The following is an 11,989-nucleotide window of genomic DNA, read 5'->3' on the forward strand; positions in this document are numbered from 1 at the left end:
AGTTTAAAAATTACTGGGGGCTAAAGTTTAGTATGTTGCCCTGTAAGTAAGCAAATATGGAAACCAAAGAAGAGCAAAGAGAAGAAATTGGAATTAGCAAATAGATAATGGCTTCTATTTAAACTAATATGAAAAAAGAGAAAGGGTCCTGAAACTAGATTTGAGTTTACTTTTATAATTGGAAATAATATATCTACATTTTTACATGTGTTCTCACATTGAACTTAATTTCTAATGTACTTCAAGAAGACTATTCAGATATTTTTTTTCCCAGATATTTTTAGATGAATTGCATGAACATGGACAACTGCATTCTATGTCATCTTGGATGGAATTATATCCCACTATTAGTTCTGACATTAGATTCACCAATATGCTTGGTCAGCCTGGTGAGATTCCTTTCTTTGCTAATTTATAGTTTTGATAGTAGTTACAATGAATTAGAGGGGAATGTGATTATGCTGGGAATTTTTGTTTTATTTTTGATTTATAAACAAAAAAGTAATTGCAGCTCTTTGGTTAGAGCTAGCTTTTGACTTCTTTAGTTTTTTCATTAGGATCAACTGCACTTGATCTTTTCAAGTTTTATGTTGAGGATCTTAAAGCACGTTATCATGATGAGAAAAAGATAATAAAAGACATTCTAAAGGTAAATATTTATTCTTACCTGTTTGCTTATAGTGTATTACAAAAACTGGTACTGTGTTCCTTTGATGTATGTTTTATATATATTAACAATTTTTCTGATTTTTAGGATAAAGGATTTGTAGTTGAAGTGAATACTACTTTTGAAGATTTTGTGGCAATAATTAGTTCAACTAAAAGATCAACTACGTTAGATGCAGGGAATATCAAGTTGGCTTTCAATAGTGTAAGTTAATAATTTTTGCAATTATAAATAACTGGTATAATAGTGAAGTTCTTAATTTTGTAGCTAAGAATTTAAATTGAAGGGCATTTTGATAATGGAGTATACAGAGGTTTTTATAGAATGGTGGTCCTTTTGGTGGGGTAAAAGTAAACTGTTGCTAAGCTTCCTTTCTTGTTAAGAGATAAATTGCCCTTAAATAATATGTGAGTACCTCTAAATTAAGAATAATGAATTATTTCACATGAAAGTCACAGTTATGCTGCAGTAATTAATTAATCATGGTTTTCTGATAGTTACTAGAAAAGGCAGAAGCCCGTGAACGTGAAAGAGAAAAAGAGGAGGCCCGGAAGATGAAACGTAAAGAATCTGCTTTCAAGAGTATGTTGAAACAAGCTGCGCCTCCAATAGAGCTGGATGCTGTCTGGGAAGATGTATGTATATGTGTATATTTTTTCTGATAATTTTTTTTAGTTGAAAAATAAAAATATAAATTCCTTTCACATTTTACAGCCACATATGAAATTGCAAGTTGTTTGTTGAATATATTCAGTATATTTAGAGTATTTGAAGTCAGCTGTGGCTCTGCACTTGGAAATACTTGTTAAAAACGATTGAGACTTTTTTTTCTTAAAGATTTATTTATTATTATTTATTTGAAAGTCAGAGCTGCACACAGAGAGAGAGAGAGAGAGAGAGAGAAAATGAGGTCCTCCATCTGATGGTTCACTCCTCAGTTGGCCACAACGGCCGGAGCTGCGCCAATCCGAAGCCAGGAACCAGGAGCCTCCCACATGGGTCCAGGGGCCCAAGGATTTGGGCCATCTTCCACTGTTTTGCCAGGCCATATCAGAGCTGGATCAGAAGTGGAGCAGCCGGGACCAGAACTGGCACCTATGTGGGATGCCAGTGCTTCAGGCCAGGGCGTCAACCCTACTGCACCACAGTGCTGCCCTCCCCCCTTTTTTTTCTTTTAAAGATTGAGACTATTGAGAGAAAAAAAATTGCACTGTAAATGGTTTGGATTATCATAGTTTTCGCTTGTTGATATTCCTTTTAGGCATATCGGTATCCTATTCCTGGTATTCATCTATTTATTCCATATATGAATTTTTCAGATCCGGGAGAGATTTGTAAAGGAGCCAGCATTTGAGGATATAACCCTGGAATCTGAAAGAAAAAGAATATTTAAAGACTTTATGCATGTGCTTGAGGTAATTTTAGAGTTCTCATAACTGGTTGAAATAATACTTAACATATAAAAGTATAAACAAAATAGAATTTAGAATGATCTGTTTAATATTTATTTATTTATAATTTTCTGGTTACTTGATAGTCATAGAATGTTTCTATACACCGGTACACTCCCCAAATGCCTCACATAGCCAACACTGGGCCAGGCTGAAGCCAGCTGCCTGTAACTCATTTCCAGATCTGAGTTTCCTCTGTGGCCTCTCAGGGTCAGGAGCTGGAGCAGGGGTTGAACCTAAGCACTACAATGTGGAATGCTGCAGGTATCACAAGCAGCCTCTTAATCAACTAGGCCAAATTCTCGCCCCTTTACTATTTACTTAACAAAGCAGAGTTACTGGATAGGGGAGTAGGAAGGGGGAGGAGGGGAGGAAGAAAAAAATATAATTGAAGTTTTGAGATTGAAAAGAAAAGCTAGCATTCAGTGAAATAAAAAAGGGATATTAAGAGTTCTGTCAAAGTCAGATATTCTGTTTCCACTGTGGTAACTAATGCAGAGTGTATTTTTAAAGCTGTAAATGTGTTTGGAGGTACAAGTCTTTTACTGTAGTACCTTCCCTTTTCCATCAGCCTTATAATTTTTTATTTTAATAAAGAAGTTGAAGTCCACAGAGACATGTGAATGCCCAAGGATGTCTTGAGTAGGAGATGTTTCTTGAAGGCAAAGAAACCTGATGTTGATTTTGCATTTATTCTGCAGCCAGCCTTGTATGACATTTGAGGTTCTTTGTTGGTGCCTGGCCTGCATTGCTAACCAAAACCAGATTCCTCAGGAAAAAAAACATGCCTGCATGTCTTATTTCAAAGCAGTTGTGACTGTTCTGCAAATTATACATTTGTAGAGTTTATCAGCTGTCCCTAATAAACCGTACTATCTCTTAAAGACTATGTATACTAATTTTTAACATTATTTTATTTAGATATCTAAATGGATTGGTATAGGATGGGTAAGAAAGAACAAATTTATAATCATTCTTTGCAGTCTCAAGAGATTAAATCTGAAATATGATGGAATTTTACTCTAGAAACTTAATTTGTGTAGCTTTTAAAAAATTTGTTGTGATCTGAAGTATAAACTGTTTTTTCTCTACAGTAAACTCTATTTTCTCTTTTCTCTCTGCAGCATGAATGTCAGCATCACCACTCAAAGAACAAGAAACATTCTAAGAAATCTAAAAAACATCATAGGAAACGTTCCCGCTCTCGATCAGTAAGGAAGCCTTTTAGATAACATCATAAATGTATTGAAGTATTTGTTCACATCCTCATCCTTGAGTGAAATTATTTGTATTGTTTAGGGGTCAGATTCAGATGATGATGACAGCCATTCAAAGAAAAAAAGACAGCGATCAGAGTCCCGTTCAGCTTCAGAACATTCTTCTAGTGCTGAGTCTGGTGAGCATTACCGTACACTTGATTAAACTCATTAACATTTGCATGTCCTCAAATTCTGACACTTTTTTCTTTATACTACTCAGAGAGAAGTTATAAGAAGTCAAAAAAGCACAAGAAGAAAAGCAAGAAGAGGAGACATAAATCTGTAAGCAAGCTTCTAAATGTTTACACTAGGCTGTTGTCTTTAGCTTATGACAGTAGAACCTCATTCTGTCTGATCCTGTGTAGTTCATGTAGTTCAAGTGTGCACTGAGTTCTATAGTTGTTTCTCATCTTAACTTTTAAATAAAATCATTTGATGAGCTATGAAAAATACACACCAGTGTTAAGATTTCCACCTTCTTTAAAAATAGTCTTCAGGAAAAGAGACTGATGTATGTGTGTGTGTTGTAATTCTTCTTGAGAACCACAAGTTATGCTTATGCAGCCATTCCTCTCCTATTGCAGTTTTTAATCTTAGGTGTGCATTTTCTAAGGAGGTGTTTCAAAATGTAAGTGCCTGGGTGCCACCCTAAACCTGTTGAATTGGAATTTTTTCCATGTTGCTCAATTCAGTCTGTGCATAGCTGATTAACACTCATTTAAGCAGTAATATTATATTTTGAATAATTCATGCTTCTCAGTAGTCATTTTGAGGAAAGAATTTGAATATGTGATTGTCGTCTTTATGTGAGGATACTACACAAAGGTCAGTTAAAAATGTTTGGAAATCCATGCAGTTTTCTTTCCCGTAATATGCATGTTTCATGAACTTTTTGAATACTCCTTACATATATGAATTTCAGAAGTTTTGCACCAAAATTAACTCCATTTTCCATGAACTTTTTGAAGTGCCTTTATAGTGATTTAGCTAATAGACATGTTACGTATCTAAAGAAGCCAATACCGTATCAGAATGGCAAAAACTAGAATGAAGCTCTTTCAGTACTGTTTTACCATAAAAGAATGTCACCCTTCTGAAAGAAAGAGCAGCTTTCTCCCATGAATGAGTCTTAGGGAAATTTTACAGAATCCTTGAGCTTAATGGCTTAAATTAGATTTTACTGCTTTGGGAACATGTAATCTGTTAGACATGAATATGTCTAGATGATTTATGTAAAACAGAATAGCATCTTAATCAAAATACTTACTTTTGTATTTATTTACATAGGACTCTGCAGAATCAGATGCTGAGCGTGAGAAGGATAAAAAGGAAAAAGACCGGGAAAGTGAAAAAGACCGAACTAGACAAAGATCAGAATCAAAACACAAATCACCTAAGAAAAAGACTGGAAAGGATTCTGTAAGTATTTGAAATTATAGACTTTTTCAGGCCTGAAAATTAAAGAAAACAATGAAAATTTAGTTAAATACCCCTCACACAAAATTGCATTTTGATACATATGGTCTCCCAAAGGAGACACACACACACACACACAGAAAAAGAGAGCTTCCATCCACTGGCAAGTGAATTGGAGTACAAATACAAGATAAAATTATCTTTTTAAAAGATTGATGTATTTTGAAAGGGAGATAGAGAGACAGAGATCTCCCATTTGCTGGTTGATTGGCTACAGTGGCCTGCACTGGGCCATGCCAAAGCCAGAAGGTTTATCTTGTCTCTCTCATTGAGTTGGGGGGCCGTTGCTCAGACACTTGGGCCATCTTGTGCTGCTTTTTCCAGGCCATTAGCCAGGAGCTGGATCTGAAGTGGAGCTGCTGGGACAGCAACTGGTATCCATATACAGAGCTGGCATTACAGGCATTAGTGTTAGCTGCTTAGGCCATAATGTTGGCCTCAAAGTTTTTTTAATACCAAATTAGTCTTTAGTTTCTCATATATATAAAGGATACTTCAAAAAAGTACATGGAAAATGGTTTTATTTGGGAGCATAAAAGTATTGTTTTCATGACATTTATTTTCAGTATTTTTTATGAAGACCTCAAGCATGGATTTCAACAGTTTTGGCTCTAAAATAAATACCTTTTAATTCCATATTTTGACACTCCTTCATATATGAATGACAGCACACAGTAATGGCAGCCTCTTTAGCAAGAAAATGCCTATTAATCATCATTGGAAAGCAGTAACTGAAGATAAGCCTTAACCTTACCTCTGGATATTCTGATTGACTTGGTGTGAGTTAGAATTTTAAAGCTGCAACAGGTCAGTCTGATTTCAGCCTTGGTAAAGAATGATTGAATCATCTATACTGGGATTCTTAGCTGAATGAATCCCTGAAGTAAAGATGGATGTGTGAACTATTCACTTTCACAGGTTGTGTCTCACAACAAATAATGTAGTATTATTTTTGTTCTTCCCTCCATGCCCCCCACCCCCACCTTTTTTTTCCAGCCTAAATCTTCCAGTTTGTTCAGGGCTAGGTGAAGTAGTGCAACAGAATAAAACTGCCATTTGGGATGCCTGCAAACCTTATCAGTTAAAGGTCTTGGCTCCTATGTTTCCTATCCAGCTTACTGCTGATGCATTCTGGGAGGCAGCACAGGATGGCTCAGGTTGTTGGGCCCCTGCCACCCACATGGGAGACCAGATGGACTTCCAGACTCTTGGCTTCAGAATGGCCCAGCCCTGGCTATTGCAGGCATTTAGGGTGTGAAATCAACACATCACAGATTTCTATTTGTTTTTTCTCTCAGATAAAAACATTTTAAAAAATCAGTATATTCAAAGTATAATGTTGCATTTGAAATAAAGCTCTTAATAGGGACAACCAGAATCTCTGCAAAATTAATAGTACTTGAACACCTTGCTTCCGTTAAATGGAAATGAGATGTTTCATGTGCAGTTCTTTAAAAGGAAAAGACATAAGAATGTAACATTCTCAATGGTTAATGTAAACTGAAAAGTAGTACCTTATAAAAAATGTGGTTCTCTAACATAACAAAGGAATCCTTAATTAGCAATTCATTGGTGGGCTTTTGAAGAAGTCAGTCTTGAACCATGTGAAATGTATTGCTCCTGGAAGAGAATATGTACATGTAGATGATGTATTTTATGAAAGGTTTAGTACTGTGTAAGCTTCTGAGTACTGACATTAACTGTTATTTTGTATTCAATGTCTTTTAGGGAAATTGGGATACTTCTGGCAGTGAATTGAGCGAAGGGGAATTAGAAAAGCGCAGAAGAACCCTTTTGGAGCAACTGGATGATGATCAATAAATTATACCAAATATATGTTTACAGTATGATTTAAAAGTCTAATTCAGACCAGGGATTCTATTTTAAGTTCAATTTAAATAACACTGGGTTTTAATTATCACAGAAAAAAAAGTGCATTTAAGTATTGTTATTGTGGACTTTATAAAAGCAAAGGAAATTGAAAATAACTTTTGATTCTGTATCAAGAATCATATTTTCATACGGTCATATAACTGTTTCTGTGACCCTTTCATAGGGCACTGCAGGATGGATTAAAGGTGGCAATTTACTGATAACTGCAGATGTCTCCTTTGTTCTGAAGTCATGAGGTGATTTGATTTACTTTATAGAAGTTGGATTTTGAAGACATAATGAAAATTTTGATAATACAGTAGTACAAAAAAAGCACCAGCAACTGACAAAAACTGCTTTTTTGTGCACTACCCAACTGGTTAAAGCCAATGTGATCTTTTATGGTGAGCTCCTAAGAAATAGGTGGTTTTGATGGAAACCTGGTAGACCCTTTAACAAGAGTTGTGCTGATGAGCACTACTATAATAAAGCCACCATTATTTTTTACGAAACATCTGACTGCATTTTAAAATGGTTGTTGAGGGCATTATTTTGAGCATCTATTTTGAGGTGATATTTTAAAAAAGTTAACATCAAATCAAATTGTAAATTAGTTTAAATATATTGCCTTAAGGACCTACTAAAGAATGTGCCACCAAACTTTAAGTGATAGTTGCAATATCCTTGTCTAAAAAAAAAAAAATCAATGTTGACTTAAACATTTTCTTTAACAGTTGTCTTGATTTTTTTTAATAGTTTTTTTTTTTTTTTAATCCCATTGAGGAAGTCTTTTACCTTCCCTGCTCACTGAGAAGTATTGGCTTCGTGGTACACATTCTAAAGCATTTCTGATTTGAATATTTTTGTACATTTTTATCGATTATTAAACCTTCTCTTCTAGTGTGTACTAGTATTTATTTCTGCTTAAAATGCTTAGCACTAAAGAAATTGTATGATCGTTTTAAAGATTCTAAGTCCCTGAGATTTTGCTTCATCTTATGCACATAGCTAGCTTACTTTTTTAAGAATGTTACATTTCCTTACATTTGAGATCCCTAGATTTGTTTTTCACCTGTGAATTTCCTATGGAATATTTTAGAGAGGCAATGGTTTAATGATAAAATACTCCTTACATGCTAACTTTTAAAAGTTGGTAATGTAATTTATACTATTTTCCTTCAGTGCAGGAGGTTTTTTTTTTTTTTTAAGTAAATAAATTTTAGCATATAGTCTTTGGTATTATCTTATTTTAAGTTTAACACATTGAGATACTCTGTTTCATATTAGGATTTAGAAGAACAGAAAGTTTTCCCCTCACCATCTTACAGAGTTTGAAAGTGGACCTGACCAGGATGATACATTTACCCTCTGATTTGAAATGTATCCAATATCCACTATTTAAGGGTTGAAGGGGAAAAATTTGTTACATAACTTTGCCATGTCATTTTTCTGCTATGAAGCATGACATGACTTTATGGAAAGAATCATTATATTTGAGAAATTGTGATCAGATTGCTTGCTTGAAAATAGCCTCTTGTATATTAAAGCCCAAACACCCAGCAACAACTTTGGCAATAGTGAATTGCCTAGACTTAAATTTTCAGAGGTCTCATTGCAATGATAGTTAAGATTTGCTAATCATGTCAAACACAAGACATGAAAGTAATAGTCTTTGAAATATTCATATGATATTGGGAGATACACTAGTGATGTTTCACAAAAGAATTTAGATTCTGTAAAACATTGTTTTAATTATTTCCATGAATGATTCTTAAAGTAAAACTTTAAAGTTTTGATTTCTTTTCTATTTAAATAAAAAGTTATTGATATGTTTTAGCATGTTCTTAAATAGATTTCTGTATTTCTTATACTCTTATCACAACCTAAATCCCTACAAGGTAGCATAAAAAGAAAGGAGTGAACAAACTGCAAAACAAAATTCAAATCCTTTTCATAAAAAAGATTAAATGAATCGATTGTAATCCTTTGATTACCTTTGATGGTCCCATCAGTGGAATTTAATTGCCAGAAAATCAGTTGATGGAATATTAACCTAATGTCTTGTTTCGGAGTCTTCAGTTAACTTTAGTAAACTTCAGTTTAACAGATGTGTTCAGGCAAGAAAGCATGTTTATTTTCAGGGGAATTTATACCTTTCCAATGAACACTCAGGCTATTATCCCTAAATATCATTAATAGTAAAAAATGCGTTAAAATTCACTGGTACTTAATATTTGGTCAAAATAGGGACCTCAAGTATTTTTTTTTTTTTTTTTTTTTTGGACAGGCAGAGTGGACAGTGAGAGATTTTTAATAGAATGCATTTAAATAAAAACTACAGCAGTGTCACATTTTTCAGTTTGCTGGTCAGCATTTTGCTAGTATCCAGAGTAGCTTCAACATGTAAATTATTCATGTTTCTAAACTTTAAAAAAATACTTGTTATGCCTCCCAAATTCACAATCATCCCAAGTTATTTCATCTTTTGACTTTTTGCTTAATTGGGCCTTACTATAAAATGGAAAGGAGGATTATCCTAGAGTAGAACAGTCAGTTCAGTTCATAGCAGAAGGATAAAGCAACTGCAACAATTCCTGGAATATGGTGTGTGCGTATTTCTGAAAACTTTTCATAGATCCCAATTTTAATACAGATTTCAGTTATACTTTAAGAGTTTGTCTAACTATTCCTGGTTTCTTCCCAGTACTAAGTGCTTGTTAGGCAGCCATTTTCATTTTTCCTTCTAGAAAAGGATAGCTCCTTCACATAAAAGATTTTATTAAAGCTTAGATTCTACGGGAGAGAGGATGTTTACTAACCAAGTAGTACACAAGGAAAAGGGATGACTGCCTAATTTTTAAGTTTCTAGGGCATTAAATGAATTCAAATCATAAAACTAAAATACTAGCTTTTAAACTTTGATTTTTAAAACAGTATTTCAAAATATATATATTTTGACAGGCAGAGTTAGTGTGAGACAGAGAGAAAGGTCTTCCTTTTACTGTTGGTTCACCCTCCAATGGCCGCCGCGGCCGGCGCACCGCGCTGATCCGATGGCAGGAGCCAGCTGCTTCTCCTGGTCTCCCATGGGATGCAGGGCCCAAGCACTTGGGCCATCCTCCACTGCACTCCCAGGCCACCGCAGAGAGCTGGCCTGGAAGAAGAGCAACCGGGACAGAATCCGGTGCCCCGACCGGGACTAGAACCAGGGGTGCCAGCACCACAGGCAGTTGTTTTTTTTTTGTTTTTGTTTTTGTTTTTGTTTTTTAAGATTTCTTTGAAAAGGTTACAGAGAACGAACAAGCCAAGAGACCTTCTATCCCTTGGTTCACTCCTCAAATGGCTGCAATGGACAGGGATGGGGCCAGGCTTATTCCAGGTCTCCCACATGAGTGTAAGTGCCATCAGCTGCTTTCTGAGGCACATTAGCAGGGAGCTGCATCAGAAATGGAGCAGCCAGGACTTAAACCAGCACCCATATGCAATGCGGTGTCACAAGCTACAACTTAACCTTCTGTGCCACAGTGCCAGCCACTATTTCCTTGAGACTTTTTCTTTTCCTTTGAAAACATACCTGTCTCAGTACCAGGAAAATTTTTAATTCAACCATCCTGCATTCCTAGGTAGAATCACTCATTGGTATAATGGAAAAATGGTTGTTTTCATGGAACTGTTCAAATAGGTATATATGAGTCTCTTAATTCTTACCTTCATTTTTCTTACCTTGTTACATTTTGATTGTTTTGACTTAATTCTTCATTTTTCTTGTTTTCTGTTTTGGTGTGAATACTCAACATGTTAAGTTCCTTAGTGGCAGCGATTTTTGTTTGCTTTGCTGCTGCATACATAACACTCCCTACATAGCAGGCACTTACTGAAGGACTGAAAAATATTAATTGATGTATGCACTCATGCAGCATCTGAAGTATTCATTTGTATGAAAGGACTTGAAAACGCTATACTGCAAAAAACCATACTCACCCACAACCAAAGCCTCAGGCATAATCATAGTGCCCCTAAGTAACTACTTCAGAAGTGTCCAAAAGCTTGTTGGAACAGATGTAATTTCTAAGATGAACATAGTCATTTTGGTTTTTTTTTTTGTTTGTTTTTTTCCCTGACAGAGTGGACAGTGAGACAGAGAGAAAGGTCTTCCTTTGCCGTTGGTTCACCCTCCAATGGCCGCCGCTGCGGCCGGCGCACCGCGCTGATCCGATGGCAGGAGCCAGGAGCCAGGTGCTTTTCCTGGTCTCCCATGGGGTGCAGGACCCAAGCACCTGGGCCTTCCTCCACTGCACTCCCTGGCCACAGCAGAGAGCTGGCCTGGAAGAGGGGCAACCGGGACAGAATCCAGCGCCCCAACCAGGACTAGAACCCGGTGTGCCAGCGCCACAAGGCAGAGGATTAGCCTAGTGAGCCACAGTGCTGGCCTGGGATTCTTTGTAATCAGTTGATGTGGCAGGTACTCAGTTTGCTGGAGCTGACAGTGGCAAGTGAGAGATGACTTTCCAATTACCCACGTACCCTTTAGCTCTCCATTTTAGTTTGTTTACCCAGCTTAAGGTCTTTAACCTTAACCAAGGTAAATTCTGTACTTTGTAATCTTTCAGTATAAAGATGGTCAAAACTGCTTTTGTGATTTTCAGTAGTATCTTACTCAAGCCCATCTCAGTGTTAGTGATTAACAGTTGATCATTGATGCTTGCATTTTCAGAGGAATTGGAATACACACACCATCACAGACTGCAAAACAGCAGGTGGCCAGCTATTCAGATCAGATTCTAACTACGTCATTTGTTTATTCTATACTGTGTTGTTCCATAGGGTATCTAAATGTATCACTTACACACTTGTTTTGGTCCTATCTAAACTTTCCTGGTAGGTTTTGGTCTTACCTACCTCTCCAACTGAACCGAGGACTTGTTCTGAAAGGTGAGTAAAAAGGGAAACAGTTTGTTTTCTGTGTTTGTAATGACCAGATTATCAGTTCTGTTTGTTTTGATGTAAAGAACTTCATATACAGTTAGACCTTTTGTAAATAAATTAGAAAAAGCCATCTTTAGTAAATAAAAGATTTGTATCAACTTTTTCCTTTAAACACGTGTCATAGGCAGCAGTTCTGTGTTGAGTTGCTAGAAGCCCACATCCTATTTCCTGAGTATAATACTTGTTTTATTTGCTAAAATGTTAGACCAAAAAAAAAAAGCAAAAGTATGTCAACATTTCCTTCATGCATTTGTTTCTCGCTTTAAATTTTTTCTTTA

General features: G+C 35.9%; 1 protein-coding gene across 12 annotated transcripts in view; it reads left to right on the forward strand.

The window, feature by feature from the left end:
* Positions 1 to 8,574, forward strand: part of PRPF40A (pre-mRNA processing factor 40 homolog A) — a 50,595-nt gene extending 42,021 nt beyond the window's left edge. For 8 of the 12 annotated variants that reach the window (XM_051849562.2, XM_051849556.2, XM_070070925.1 and 5 more), the window contains 10 exons: positions 275 to 389; positions 546 to 649; positions 755 to 871; positions 1,165 to 1,302; positions 1,987 to 2,082; positions 3,243 to 3,329; positions 3,418 to 3,514; positions 3,598 to 3,659; positions 4,665 to 4,796; positions 6,582 to 8,574. In XM_051849562.2, the coding sequence (XP_051705522.1) occupies positions 275 to 389; positions 546 to 649; positions 755 to 871; positions 1,165 to 1,302; positions 1,987 to 2,082; positions 3,243 to 3,329; positions 3,418 to 3,514; positions 3,598 to 3,659; positions 4,665 to 4,796; positions 6,582 to 6,674 (1,041 nt within the window). In that variant the 3' untranslated portion in view covers positions 6,675 to 8,574. The remainder of the gene's footprint in view (positions 1 to 274; positions 390 to 545; positions 650 to 754; positions 872 to 1,164; positions 1,303 to 1,986; positions 2,083 to 3,242; positions 3,330 to 3,417; positions 3,515 to 3,597; positions 3,660 to 4,664; positions 4,797 to 6,581) is intronic. The other 4 variants (XM_051849563.2, XM_051849557.2, XM_051849555.2 and 1 more) reach the window with 1 other exon arrangement.
* The last annotated feature ends 3,415 nt before the right edge of the window (positions 8,575 to 11,989 follow it).

Source organism: Oryctolagus cuniculus, chromosome 3 (assembly GCF_964237555.1).
Source record: "Oryctolagus cuniculus chromosome 3, mOryCun1.1, whole genome shotgun sequence".
Taxonomy (NCBI): domain Eukaryota; kingdom Metazoa; phylum Chordata; class Mammalia; order Lagomorpha; family Leporidae; genus Oryctolagus; species Oryctolagus cuniculus.